At 40.4% G+C, this 14,948-nt stretch overlaps 2 protein-coding genes across 16 annotated transcripts in view; one reads left to right on the forward strand and one right to left on the reverse strand.

The window, feature by feature from the left end:
- YME1L1 (YME1 like 1 ATPase) overlaps positions 1–4,537 on the reverse strand; it is a 37,339-nt gene extending 32,802 nt beyond the window's left edge. For 3 of the 8 annotated variants that reach the window (XM_073229046.1, XM_073229045.1, XM_073229043.1), the window contains exon 1: positions 3,469–3,650. Coding sequence is in view for 4 of the 8 variants with exons in the window: in XM_073229045.1 (XP_073085146.1) it covers positions 3,469–3,501 (33 nt within the window). In the remaining 4 variants the exon portion in view is untranslated. Of the gene's footprint in view, positions 1–3,468; positions 3,651–4,086; positions 4,328–4,399 lie in introns of those variants that run through there. The other 5 variants (XM_073229048.1, XM_073229042.1, XR_012127943.1 and 2 more) reach the window with 4 other exon arrangements.
- Positions 4,538–4,637: 100 nt separating this feature from the next.
- LOC118967005 (serine/threonine-protein kinase greatwall-like) overlaps positions 4,638–14,948 on the forward strand; it is a 39,125-nt gene continuing 28,814 nt past the window's right edge. For 6 of the 8 annotated variants that reach the window (XR_012127942.1, XM_073229039.1, XM_073229035.1 and 3 more), the window contains exons 1-2: positions 4,638–4,823; positions 7,134–7,271. Coding sequence is in view for 6 of the 8 variants with exons in the window: in XM_073229039.1 (XP_073085140.1) it covers positions 4,638–4,823; positions 7,134–7,271 (324 nt within the window). In the remaining 2 variants the exon portion in view is untranslated. Of the gene's footprint in view, positions 4,824–7,133; positions 7,276–14,948 lie in introns of those variants that run through there. The other 2 variants (XM_073229036.1, XM_073229038.1) reach the window with 2 other exon arrangements.

The raw sequence follows: 14,948 nt of genomic DNA on the forward strand, positions 1-14,948 counted from the left end.
ACCACGTTGCCCTCCATTCTCTCTGCTCTAGCCACACTGGCTTCCTTGCTGTTCCTGGAACATGCCTGGCAGACCTTCACCTCAAGGACTCTGCTTGGCTATTTATTCCCTCTTGTCCAGTTAATTACACAGCTTGCTCTCACACTGCCTCAATTCTTAACTCAGAAGTCATCTTTTTGCAACCCTTTTCACTAGCCAACCTACTGCAAGTTTCAACAGCCCTCCCCTGCAAATATTCCTTATCCTCTCTGCTCTATTTTTCTTCTTGACACTTTTACTATCTAACACATTTATATATTTACTTATTTATCTATAATACATTATTTATTATCTGTCTGAACCTGTTTTATGACACTAACCAACAATTGCTGGACTCCTGAATTCAATGCAATTCTGACACTAATCACCCAGTGTTAGTGCAGACTCCACAGGTAAGGGCTCTGTCCCACAAGACTGCTCCCATTTCAGATGCCTGTCACAAGTCCCAGGCCACCCATATTTCTACCAGCTATAAATCAGGGATTCCCACAGCCCCTTCTGCAGGTTCCATAATTTGCTAGAACAGCTCACACAACTAAGGAAAAATACCTACATTTAACCGTATATTATGAAAGACAGAAATTAAGAGCCAGGTGAGGAGGTACACTGGGTGAGGTAAGGAAGGGTCATGTGTACCGCCCTCTTGCACAGAGAATCTTTGCCTCGAATCAACTTGTTCAAGAGTTTTTACAGAGCTCAGCCTCCAGGCCAGCCCTCCTCTCCCAGACGCTAGGAGTTTGGGGCTCAGAGTTTCCAACTTCTAAACACACTAGACCTTTTGGTGACCACCTCAAGTCCTGAGGCTATGCTTTCTAAGCACCCCACCCTGTATATCACCTCATCTGGCATAAATCCAGGTATGACCCAAAGAGTCTCTTTAAAAATAACAAGACAGTCCCATCACATAGGAAATTCCAAGGGTTTTAAGAGCTCAGCCAAGAACTGGGAACAAAGACTAAATATTTACTTTTTATTATACCGCACTCTTCCTCTAGGATGTAAGTTCCATGTGTCAAGTGAGTTTGTTTCTCCATTTCACTTTATATAATTATTTAAGGTAAAATGTTTTACATCATATTCACATAATTTACATACATTCTGTTTTTCTCTACTTTATTCAACGCTATATCCCAGTGCAACAATGCACACCGTAGAGGCTACATACATTGGAATAGATAAATATATTAACTGGGTTCTTACTAGAGGCCACAGTTTTAATTACGTGTTTTGACTTAAGCTATTGCCATAAACATTAGCTACTATGATACTTCCTATTTAACTGATGAAGACAGCAAGAATTTAGATAGGTTCAGTGGCATGTTCAAAGTCACTCAGCAGGTAAACAAACACAGGAGCAAGAATTCCAGCCAGATAATCTGACTTCAGGCCCCAGTTAAAAACATTCATCCCATTGTTACTGATAAATAAGTAAATTCACAGTATGGTGTTAAATGAAAAAAAGTAGGCTGTAAAATCATAATATCTTTTTGCAAAGTATGCACACACATATTTCTACACAGATAAAAAGCATTTAAGAATTTTAAAATGGGATCTCTGAGTAATGAGATTATGAGTTACCTTTATTTTCTTAATTACATTTTTCTTTTCATCATTTTTGGTAATGAACACGTATTATTTTTAGAGTCAGAAATAATTAGTTCTTATACAGTAATCAAGTTATTTTAAGACATTTTCTATTTCTTTGAAAAGTTTTAAAATTTTATTTTAATTAGACATATGTAAGAGATGGTTTGATCACTTCTCAATGAACAAGTTCACCTTCTGTGCCTTTCCTAATTTTACAACTTAAAGTCAAGTGTACTCAACCAATTAAACAACCAAGCAAGACTTTTAAATGTGTTTACCATCTTACACACCTTAAAATGCATAAGGGTCGTGGAGTATAACCACAAAGCAAAACTAAAGGGAACAACACAGCAGCAGACTCACAAACTCAAAGAAGGGACTAGCAGTTACCAAAGGGGAGGGAGAAGGGGATTGAGAGGTATTATGATTAGTACACACGGTGTGTGGGGGGGGATCATGCAGAAGACAGTGTAGTACAGAGAAGACAAGTAGTGATTCTGTGGCATCTTACTACACTAATGGACAGTGACTGCAATGGGGTATAGGGGAGGGACTCGATAACATAGGTGAATGTAGTAGTAACCACATTGTTTTTCATGTGAAACCTTCATAAGTGTGTATATCAGTAATTCCTTAATAAAAAAATTATATCACTCCATGATTAAAAGCATTCAATGGTTCCCAACACACTTAAAGTGTAATCCAAAGTCCCTTATTACAACTCCCTGTGTGAACTGCGTCAAGGCCTCTCTCCAACCTTATTTCTGTCATTGAGCCATTTAATCACCCCCGCTGTAGCTGCACTGGCCTTATTTCTTTGTTCCCTCAATGTGTTAAACTCTTCCCTATCTAAAATATCCTTCCATCTACCTGGGATACCTGTTCACTTCCATTCACCCTTCATCTGGCTACTACACATCTTTTACTTTAAATCATCACTAAGATTCTATCCACATTTGTTCTGTCCACCCGGCACATTGCTCATGTCCAATAACTAATCACTTCATTTTTTAAATTATCCAGCCAGTATAAACAAAAAACAAAAAACAGAACAAAACCAAGGGACTGAGAGTTACACAAAGGAACACAGTTACATGAAAACCAAGAGACAAAAATGTCATAAAATTTATTTTAAAACCTGAATGTTTAAAAAAAAACATTCATTGGTGAAACAGAGCTCTCAAAAAAAAAGAAGCTATCAAAATGTTACCATCAAGAAGGATTTTTAAGTGAACCAAGAACAAAACACTGTCACAAGTGATTACTCCTGAAAAACGCTAATCACAAAATTTTGGATTCATTTTTCTCTGCTCTGTCTTTTGCTTTACAAAGAGATGGAAAGCAGGCCGATTCAAAATTTGAACTGCAAGCAGTCAATAAATTGCAAACACGTGTCATTTCTAGTATTTTTTAAAGCTCTCGTGAAAGATTGCTCAAGTAATTATAGCATGCTTGGGTTAAATCCCACTTAAAGGAAAAGAAAGGTTGTGAATACCAGACCTTCAAGACAGAAAGGGAACATTACTTGCTTCCTTTACATCTAGGGCAAAAATGTTTCCTCCACCCCAGAGGATCTGGTACTGAACAGTGCCTGATGGATTCTCCAGCAAAAACTCCACAACCAACTCGATAGGCCAAGGTCTCCATCACACGCAGATCATGCCTCTGCTTCACCATCAGCCCTTTACTCTCTCGTCCCTGATCCCTTCTCAACCCCAAGACTCGCTTTGGGTTAACCACTTCCCTCCAACCATCCCTTAACGAAACTGCGTCCACAAGACACAAACGGCAGGCAGCTGCGGGCTGCGGCGGAGAAAAAAAGGGAGCAGATGCCGGACTCACCTGGGGCTGCACCGTGCTCGAAAGGGAAAACATCTCCTCAGAGCACTCGGCGACCTCTCCGCGGGCCAGCGGGGAGGCGCTGAGCCGTTTTTTCTCTCCTTTTTCTCCCTCCCCGACCCTCACTCTTCCTGGGAAGGGAAAAATGGCCTCCCTTCCTACGGCTGCTACGATTTACAATCTGCCCCGGAAGGCAAGGCTGTAACGCAACAGTACTTCCGGGACACGGGAGCGCCCCCCGCCGCCGTTTCCGCTGCCCCCGTGCCCCACTCCGCCCCGCCGCCCCTCGGGGCTTGCCCCAAGGTTCCACCTCAGGGAGCTGGCCTTTCGCCCTGGGCTGCCCGCATTCGCTGCACCCCACCCCCGAAGTAGTGGACCTGCACGTTGAATAATACAAGTGCTGGGTCCCCAAACCTCTCCGGCTGCAGTTTTCTTTTTCTTAAGAACTGTATCGCCCCTGTGCAATCTTTCTACAATTTCCTTAGCATCTTCCAGGGTATTCTGTTCCGACTGGGTCTTGAACCTGTGATACCCCTTTTGCTACAATTTAGTGCACTTTACCTTCCCCACAATAAATCCAAAGCTTTTCCCGTTTGTCCTGTTTTTAGTTAGGCAACTTACATCCTGTTTAAAATGCCAGCTTACAAAGCTAGCCACCCGCTTCCTGTTCATCCAGTTTCTTCACATTCTGATTTCTATTCGTCATCGCTGTACTCAGACCCAACTCCTTTACATTTCGGGAGGGGACGGGTAGGAGCTCGCGAGGGAGTTTTAAAAAAGGTTGAGGGGCAACGAGGGCAGGGTCGCCCCAGCCTCGTTGGGAGCTCTGGTGAAACCCTTTAAGTCCCACGATTCAGATTCAGGTCACCCTTGGACCCTTTTGTTGTGCCTCTCTCGTCTTTATCGTTGAAGCCAGCGGGCCTTGGTCACTGACCTGAAAGAGGCTGCGGCCGTTCCGGGAGTCTCCCCGGCCTTGGGCACACTGGGTACTTCGGCGCCTACGAAGGGGAGGTGACGGGCGGGGCTGCGCTGGGCTGGGCGCGGCGAGCGCGGGAACGTCCCGTCGGCGGGCGGTGTGGGCGGGGCCTCCCTTTGAACCCTGTTGGGTGGAATTTCGGTTCGGCTAGGGGTCCTGGGCGGCGGCTGCGGGGTCCGCGTTGGGCTTCACTGCGATGGAGCCCACCGCGGGGAGAGAGACGGAGAGCGGGGGAGGCGCGGCGACAGGGGATTGCGTGCAGAGGGTTCCGGTGCCGAGACCTCCCTCCATTGAGGAATTCAACATAGTGAAGCCCATTAGCCGGGGCGCCTTCGGGAAGGTGTATCTCGGGCAAAAAGGCGACAAGTTGTATGCGGTGAAGGTAAGAAGTCAAGGTGTAAAGAAGAAAGGGAGTGTCCGGCCCAGCGGCCCTCCTTCCCGCCCCCCTGAATTGGGCAGGCCCCAGGGCCGCTGGAGCGGTGAGACTGAGGTCCCTTGGCTTGCCAAAGCCCCCAGAGCCCTGGAGCTGACCTCTCCGCTTGGGTAACCTCAGGGCGGGCAATACGGGTGTCTGCCCTTTTCGCCGCCCTTCTCTTCGCGCCGAAACACAGGAGACACCAGAACTTAGGCACCCCTTTTACTGATTTGGCCGTTACCTGGATTAAATTTGGAACAGTTATTTCCAAATTGCATTTTAATTCTATATGTTCGACATAGGTTAATTTCTTTTGTTATTGAGATAAGATTAACATAGAACATACTGAGTTTCAGGTGTACACTATAATGATTCAGTATTTGTACATATGGCGAAATGATCACAGTACATCTAGTTAAGGTCCGTCAGGACACAAATTGTTTTGTCTTGCTGAGAACTTTTAATATCTTAGCAACTTTCAAATAATACCATATTATTAACTATGCTGTGACACAGATTACTTTCCATATTAATAGAGCCCCATTTTTTTCTCTTCAAACCTTTCAATATAAATCTAGACTGTACTTTTAAAGACCTAAGCTGAAAGATGTCCTAAATCAGTCCTTTATCTTTGCAGCAGTGTATATATCATTCTGAATGCATTCAAAAGCTTTCAGTGTTTTGAAGCTGTTCTGGCCACCTTGGTGCCCATCCACTCCCATAGTTTCAGATCACTCACATTTCAGCACTGATTTGATTGGATGATGGGAAGAAAGCAGCAGTCTGAGTGCAGATGCAATTTCAGCCTCCTGTGGACACTGCTCTGGGACTAGCTACCAGGCACCTGGAAATTGTACTTGAAACAGTTTACAACCTGAACAATCCTATCCACCAAACCACTCTGACTCCTGTATTCCCTCTTTCCATTTAATACCACCACCATCATCTCTGCCATTCAGCCTACAAAATTGAGTCATTTTAACTTTACTTGATCTGTATAGCCTGTCTCTCAACTAGTCCTGTCCATTCTGCCTTTTATTCATATTACCCCTTCCATCCCAAGTCTGCCCAGGTCCCCATCTCCTAGGGAGAGGCAAGCTTCGAGTAAGTCGCTGTTTGCAGAAATCTCAAACCGTAAGCAAAATTCCTTTTGATGATGAACAAGCCTACCTGCAGGGCTGCAGGGCTGCTCAGAAGCCTGTTCGTTTTCCTTCATTTTCTTTTGGCCCAGAGGTTAAAAGCAGGAGGCAAATACAGTATGAAGGCAGAGAACCCAAGCTGCTTCTATCTGTTACACCTAGCACCTTGGCCTTTTGCATCTGGCTTTTCTTAGCATGCTGTTTTTGAGGCTCATCAGGCCCTTAGTTCCATACCTAGTCTATAATAGGCCCCTAACTGGAATCACTTTTATTTTTTCATGTATTCCTTAGGCTGTTATGTGCAAGCTAAAGTTCAAATGCCTTAGAAAAGCAGTTACCCTCCAAGTTCTGGCTTTGAATTTCCACTGTATCTTTCCCATATCCAGGCCAATTGGCTAGTCTCTGCATGATGTGTATTATTTTGTTTCTGAGCTTATGTTTATGCTGGCAATACTCTAATGAATCTTTAGAACGAATATGCCCTTTTTTTGGTAATTGTCCTGAGAATTGATCTCATTGGTACTGATGAATCACTTTAGTGCTCCAATTTTAATGTAGATTGTACTTTTCCTTCTGTACCAATTACCTTGAAACCTGAAAGGGTAATTAGTTATTTTCTGTAGGACAGCATTTGAGACTTAAATTTCAGGAGTTCGAGTCATTCTCAAGATTTTTTTCCCCTAGGCAAGAGAAACTTTCTACACTCTTCCTCTTTCTGATTCTATTCCCGTCCGTCAAGGAATCAGAAGGAAAAAAAAAAAATCTTACTAGCTACTGTTTCTCTGTGCCTAGATTCCTGATTATTTGGGGACTTATTAGGAATATTACTATCTTTTGGCTTTGTTAGAAGAACAGCAGAACAGGATCTTCTCCTAATATGTAGGGCAGTCGGGAATTTGTTTACTTCTTTTTCCTTCTCAAAAGGGAAGCGATACTTTTGCTACTTGATACCAAGATAAGCACTTCTATGTTGAGGAAAGTTTTTTTTTTCGGGCAGAGTTTCCTGATGACAATGTGAGATCCAAATGATATCTGCTTTCTCTCTCTGGTTGTTATCATGAAGGCATCTTTGAAACCTGGGAACACCTTATAATAAAAAATAAAGTGAATGTGTCTGTTGTCGTGTTATCTACTATAGGTTGTCAAAAAAGCAGACATGATCAACAAAAATATGACTCATCAGGTACAAGCTGAGAGGGATGCACTGGCACTAAGCAAAAGTCCTTTCATTGTCCATTTGTACTACTCACTGCAGTCAGCAAACAACGTCTACTTGGTGAGTAAGTAATTTTACATTTCTTTCTTCATCCTTTAATCACTGAATTCATTGACTTCAGATAGTGTCTGGGTTCAGAGTACCTAGGTTTGAATCCCAACTCCTAACTTACTAGCTTTAGGACCTTGGCCAAGTTACCAGGTTACCGCACCTGTTCTATTTGCCACGGTTTTCCAGGGTAAAAGAACTAATAGGGTGTCTGTGTATGTGTGGAGAGGGGGATTTATTTTAAGGAATTGCCCTGTGTGCTTGTGAGGGCTGTCAAGTCGAAAAACTAAAGAGTAGGCACACTGGCTATAGACCTAGGGAAGAGCTGATGTTGCAGCTCAAGTCCAAAAGCAGTATAGAGACAGAAAATTCCCTCTTGCGTGTTTGTTGAGGTGGGGGGCAGCAGTGGAAGGGAGGGAAAGACTAGGACACGACCTTGATCTTGTAAGGCCTTCAACTGAATGGATGAGGACCACCCATATTCTGGAAAGAAAAATCAGCTTTTACTCAGTCTACTGATTTAAATACCTGCGTAAGAACATTTAGATTGGTGTTTCACCAAATGTCTAGGTACTGTGGATTAGCCGAACTGATGCATAAAATTAACTGCCATACCTCAGTTTCCACGCCTGCAAAATGGAGATAATAATAGTCCATGCCTTACCTTGAAGGTTATTTTGAAGCATATGGAACAGTGTCTGAACATAGTGCCAGAATATTTTGTAGGCACAGGACATATACTCGACATACACTGTATAAAAGTTTGGTATATAATAAGGAAATCTACTAGGAACTGGTAAGTTTTGGGTGTGTGGACTTTGAGAGTTCTTGCTTTTCATTGAAAGCAACAGCTCAGTATTAATTCTAGTGAGGAATTTGAGGGGGACAGCAAGAGGCAAGGCCATTTTGACCACAGATTCTCAAAGTTCTGACTTCAGATAAGGTCTGTGGATTAAATGTTTGATAACTCCAGTAGCTTCCGTCTAGTATGTACAAATGGTTTTCTATGAATGAATAGGCCTTTAAAATGTAGAATTTAGACATGGGATATATGTGTTTATTAGCAGAAGGCTCATTCCTTTCATAATTTGATTGCCTTTGATGCTCAAGCTGTCTGTGACCCTGGAACATAATCGTGCCACACTGCAACTTTATGCTATACTGGCTTGAGACTGAGCAGAACTCTGATGTGGAAGAACATGATATCCAGCTTTAAGCTAAAGACCTGAAAATTCAGGATAGGCCATAAAAAGAGTCTGATCTAAAACTCCCTTGGTACTTGATGATTAAATCCACTCCTAATCTTTCAGTAAATCTGTGAATATATTTAGACTGATGTTAAATGTGGTTGCAAAGATTTAATGGGAAGGACAGAAAACTTTGGAGAGTAAAAAGTTTGTTGAGGACAGTGGTGAGCCCCTTTTTTGCATTAGGACTAATTCAAGATAAACTTAAGTTTTTTACAAACCACAGTTGTTTCGATGAATGCATGTGAAATGTGATCATATTGTAAATGCTATTCTTCCACTTATTTTTTCCTTTTAGTGATGACCTCATCTTTTTTAATGACTGCATGGAATCCCATGGATTTATTTATGAATTCCATAATTTTTTTAGTGAATGCCCTACTGTTGAGTTGATTTTGTTTGTTTATTTGTTTGTTTGTTTGCTATTTGAAGTAACTCCAGTGAATACATTACCATGAATTGCAATCCATGGTTGTAATGACCTTCTCCGTGGGGAATAAGACCTGGTGATGCTGGGGGGGAAGGATTTGGAGTAAAGATACAAATTTGTATTAGAAATCACCCTCAGAGCAAGACTAAGTACAGCCCTTCAGGAAACCCCAAGGATCTGAGAAAGCATGAGATGGGGGTTTACTTTTCAGCATGATAAACTGTCTTGAACAAGTCCAAAAAGCATATATATATAGTAACAGTAAGAAGATGAAAACCAAATACTGTAAGAATAATTGACTTTCTGTCTTTTAAGCCACTGGTTGGCAAACTGGCCCAGTTTCTGTACAGTGCTTCTTCAGTGGAGAAATCTGATATCACCACCTTAAGTCAGTGGTCAAAGTTAACATTACCAGTAATAGAACACGCTAACTAGGTGTCTCATCTGGTGTGAATCAGTAAGGACTCAGCATTGCATATGCCAAAGATGCGTAGCATGACTCATGAGGAAATAATCAAAGGTCATGAAAGACTTCCCTCCACCATGCCCTAAAAAAAAGCAAAAACCTGTTCTGGATTAAAGGAGACTAAAGAGACAGGAAAACTAAATACGATGTATGATCCTGGTTTGAGCATAGGAAATGAGGAAAGATGCTAAATGAGGCAAAATCAAGATAATCAGAGAAATTTCTTTACATTAAACAACATATTTGCATTTACTTCCTTGAATTTTATTACACTGTAGTTATACAAGAATATCATTATTAGGAGATATGTGATGAAGAATTTAGTGGTTGATAGGGCATGACTTCTTCAACAATATTCTTGAATAACTCAGCAAGAATTTTTTTTATTAAGGTATCATTGATATACAATCACATGAGCAACATTGTGGTTACTACATTCACCTATATTATCAAGTCACAACCACAAACCCCATTAGTCACTGACCATCAGCATCATAAGATGCTATAGAGTCACTACTTGTCCTCTCTGTGCTACAGTGTCTCCCCGTAGTTCCCCTTAATCCCCTTATCCATCCCTCCCCACCCACCAGCCCCAGTCCCGTTCCCTTTGGTAACTGTTAGTCCATTCTTGGGTTCGTGAGTCTGCTGCTGTTTTGTTCCTTAGTTTTTGCTTGTTCTACCCCACAGAAGAGTGAAATCATCTGGTACTTAACTTTCTCCACCTGGCTTGTTTCACTGAGCACAATATCCTCTAGCTCCATCCATGCGGTTGCAAATGGTAGGATTTCTTTACCTCTTATGGCCGAATAATACGCTATTGTGCATATATACCACATCTTCTTTATCCATTCATCTACTGATGAACATTTTGGTTGCTTCCATATCTTGGCTATTGTAAATAGTGCTGCAATAAACATAGGGGTGCATATGTCTTTTTGAATCTGTGATCCTGTTTTCTTAGGGTAAATTCCTGGGAGTGGAATTCCTGGATCAAATGGTATTTCTATTTTGAGTTTTTTGAGGAGCCTCCCTACTGCTTTCCACAATGGTTGAACTAATATACATTCCCACCAGCAGTGTAGGACGGTTCCCCTTCCTCGACATCCTCCCCAGCATTTCTTGTTTTGTCTTTTGGATGTTGGCCATCCTAACTAGTGTGAGGTGATATCTCATTGTGGTTTTAATTTGCATTTCTCTGATGAATAGCATCTTTTCATGTGCCTGTTGGCCATCTGAACTTCTTCTTTGGAGAACTGTCTCTTCAGAACCTCTGCCCATTTTTTAATCGGGTTATTTGCTTTTTGGGTGTTGAGGTGCATGAGCTCTTTATATATTTTGGATGTTAACCCCTTGTCAGATATGTGATTTACAAATATATTCTCCCATACTGTAGGATGCCCTTTTGTTGTACTGATGGTGCCCTTTGTGGTGCAGCAGCTTTTTAGTTTGATATATTCCCACTTGTTCATTTTTGCTTTTGTTTCCCTTTTCCAGGAAGATATGTTCATGAAAATGTTGCCCATGCTTACATTCAAGAGAGGTTTCCCTATGTTTTCTTCTAAGAGTTTTATGGTTTCATGAATTACATTCAGGTCTTTGATCCATTTCAAATTTACTTTTCTGTATGGGGTTAGACAATGATCCAGTTTCATTCTCTTCCATATAGCTGTCCAGTTTTGCCAACACCAGCTATTGAAGAGGCTGTCATTTCCCCATTGTATGTCCATGGCTCCTTTATCATATATTAACTGACCATATATGTTTGAGTTAATATCTGGACTTTCTATCCTGTTGCACTGGTCTGTGGGTCTGTTCTTGTGCCAGTACCAAATTGTTTTGATTACTGTAGCTTTGTAGTAGAGTTTAAAGTTAGGACGCGAGATCCCCCCCACTTTATTCTTCCTTCTCAGGATTGCTTTGGCTATTCGGGGTCTTTGCTGGTTCCATATGAATTTTAAAACTTTTTGTTCCAGTTCTTTGAAAAATGCTGTTGGTATTTTGATTGAAATTGCATTGAAACTGTAGATTGCTTTGGGCAGGATGACCATTTTGACAGTATTAATTCTTCCTAGCCGAGAGCGTGGGATGAATTTCCATTTGTTAGTGTCTTCTTTACTTTAATTTCTGCTAAGAGTGTCTTGTAGTTTTCAGGGTATAGGTCTTTCACTTCCTTGGTTAGGTTTTTTTCCTAGGTATTTTATTCTTTTGATGCAATTGTAAATGGAATTGTTTTCTTGATTTCTCTTTCTGCTAGTTCATCATTACTGTATAGTAATGCAACAGATGTCTGCGTATTAATTCTGTTACCCACTACTTTCCTGAATTCCAATGTTAGTTCTAGGAGTTTTGGAGTGGATTCTTTTTGGTTTTTTATGTACCATATCATATCATCTGCAAACAGGGACAGTTTAACTTCTTCCTTACCAATCTGTATGCCTTTTATTTCTTTGTGTTGTCTGATTGCTGCGCTAGGACCTCCACTACTATGTTGAATAAAAGTGGGGAAAGCGGGCATCCTTGTCTTGTTCCCAGTCTTAGAGGAAAAGCTGATAGCTTTTCACTGTTAAGTATGATGTTGGCTGTGGGTTTGTCATATATGGCCTTTCTTATGTTGAGGTACTTGCCCTCTGTACCCATGTTGTTGGGAGTTTTTATCATGAATGTGTGTTGAATTTTGTCGAATGCTTTTTGATGTCTATGGAGATGATCATGTGATTTTTGTCTCTCTTTTTATTGATACAGTGGATGATGTTGATAGATTCTTGAATACTGTACCATCCTTGCATCCGTGGGACGGATCCCACTGATAATGATGTCTGATCCTCTTGATGTATTTTTTAATTCAGCTTGCTAATATTTTGTTTTGTGTTTTTGCATCTATCTTCATTAGGGATATTGGTCTGTAGTTTTTTGTGTGTGTGGTGCCTTCTGCCTCGTTTTGATATTAGAGTGTTGCTGGCTTCATAAAATGAGTTTGGAAGTATTCCCTTCTCTTGTATTTTTTGAAAAACTGTATGGAGAATATGTATTATGTCTTCTCTAAATGTCTGATAAAATTCAGTGGACAAGCCATCTGGTCCAGTAGTTTTTGATTACTGTTTCAATTTCATTGCCGGTAATTGGTCTGTTCAGATTTTCTGTTTCTTCCTGGGTCAGTCTTGGAAGGTTGTATTTTTCTAGAAAATTGTCCATTTCTTCTAGGTTATCGTTTGTTAGCATATAGTTTTTCATAGTATTCTCTAATAATTCTTTGTATTTCTGTGGTGTCTGTCATGATTTTTCCTTTGTCCTTTCTGATTCTGTTTACATGTGTAGATTCTCTTTTTTTCTTGATAAGTCTGGCTACCAGCTTATCTAGTTTGTTTATTTTTCAAAGGACCAGCTCTTGGTTTCATATTCTTCTTCTATTCTTTTATTCTTCTAAATTTTATTTATTTCTTGTCTGATTGTTATATTTCCCTCTTTCTAATGAATTTGGGCCTCATTTGTTCTTCTTTTTCCAGTTTCAATAATTGTGAATTTAGACTGTTCATTTGGGATTGTTCTTCCTATTTTAAATAGGCCTGGATTGCTATATACTTTCCTCTTAGAACTGCCTTCGCTGTGTCCCACAGGAGTTGTGGCATTGCGCTGATGTTGTCATTTGTTTCCATATATTGCTTGATCTCTGTTTTAATTTGGTTATTGATCCATTGATTATTTAGGAGCATGTTGTTAAGCCTCCATGTGTTTGTGAGCCTTTCTGTTTTCTTTGTACAGTTCACTTCTAGTTTGATCTGAGAAGTTGATTGGTACAGTTTTGGTCTTTTTGAATTTGCTGAGGCTCTTTTTATGGCCTCGTATATGATCTATTCTTGAAAATGATCCATATGCACTTGAGAAGAATGTGTATCCTGCTGCTTTTGGATGGAGTGTTCTATAGATGTCTGTTAGGTCCATGTGTTCTAATGTGTTGTTCAGTGCCTCTGTTTCCTTACTTATTTTCTGTCTGGGTTATCTGTACTTTTGAGGGAGTGATGTGTTGAAGTCTCCTAAAATGAATGCATTTCATTCTATTTCCCCCTTTAATTCTCTTAGTATTTGTTTCACATATGTAGGTTCTCCTGTGTTGGGTCCATAGATATTTATAATGGTCATATCCTCTTGTTGGACTGACCCCTTTATCATTATGTAATGTCCCTCATTGCCTCTTCTTACTTTCTTTCTTTTGAAGTCTGTTTTGTCTGATACAAGGACTGCAACTCCTCCTTTTTTGTCCCTATTGTTTGCTTGACATAACTTTTTCCATCCCTTCACTTTTAGTCTCTGTATGTCTTTGGGGTTAAAATGAGTCTCTTTAGGCCACAGTTAGATGGGTCTTGCTTTTTCACCCATTCTCTAACTCTATGTCTTTTGATTGGTGCATTCAGTCCATTTACATTTAAGATTATTATTGATAGATATTTACTTACTGCCTTTGCAGGCTTTGAATTTGTGTTACCAAAGGTTCAAGGGCAGCTTCTCTACTATCTAGCAGTCTACCTTAACTCATTTATTACACTATTATAAACAGTCTGATTATTCTTTTTTCTCTCCCTTCTTTTTCGTCCCCCTCCACTTTTTTATGTTTGGCGTCATATTTTGTACTCTTTGTGTATCCCTTGACTGACTTTGTGAGTAGCTGATTTAATTATACATTTGGTTAGTATTTAGTTGGTGTACTTCCTTTTCTGTGGTTTTATTTTCTCTGGTAACAGCTATTTCGTTTTATGCACACTTTATCCAGAGCAGTCTCTTTAAAATACACTGTAGAGATGGTTTGTGGGAGGCAAATTTCCTCATTTTCCTTACCTGGGAATTGTTTAACCCCTCTTTCAAATTTAAATCATAAATTTGCTGGTAGAGTATTATTGCATCAAGGCCTTTCTGTTTCATTGCATTGAATATATCTTGCCACTGCCTTCTGGCCTGTACAGTTTCTGCTGAGAAATCTACTGATAATCTGATGGGTTTTCCTTTGTATGTGATCTTTTTTCTCTCTCTGACAGCTTTTAATACTCTGTCCTTGATCTTTACCATTTTAATTTTTGTTATGTCTTGGTGTTGTCCTCCTTGGGTCCCTTGTGTTGGGAGATATGTGGATTTCCATGGCCTGATAGACTATTTACTTGCCCATATTATGGAAGTTTTCAGCAATTATTTCTTCAAAGACACTTTCTATCCCTTTTTCTCTCTTCTTTTTCTTCTGATACCCCTGTAATGCATTTTTGTCCACCTGTTCTGTTTGGATTGGTCACACAGTTCTCTTAATATTCTTTCATTCCTGGAGGTCCTTTTTTATCTCTCTGCCTCAGCGTCTCTATGTTCCTGTTCTCTGATTTCTGCTTCATTTACTGTCTCCTCTACCTCACCTAATCTGCTTTTAAATCCCTCCATTTTTTGTTTCATTTCCGTTATCTCCCTCCTGAATCTGTCCGTAAGCTCTTGAATATTTTTCTGTAGCTCCATTAGGATGCTTGTAACTTTTATTTTGAATTCTTTTTCAGGGAGATTTGTGATTTCAGTCT

The sequence above is a fragment of the Manis javanica genome, chromosome 2 (genome assembly GCF_040802235.1).
Source record: "Manis javanica isolate MJ-LG chromosome 2, MJ_LKY, whole genome shotgun sequence".
NCBI lineage: Eukaryota > Metazoa > Chordata > Mammalia > Pholidota > Manidae > Manis > Manis javanica.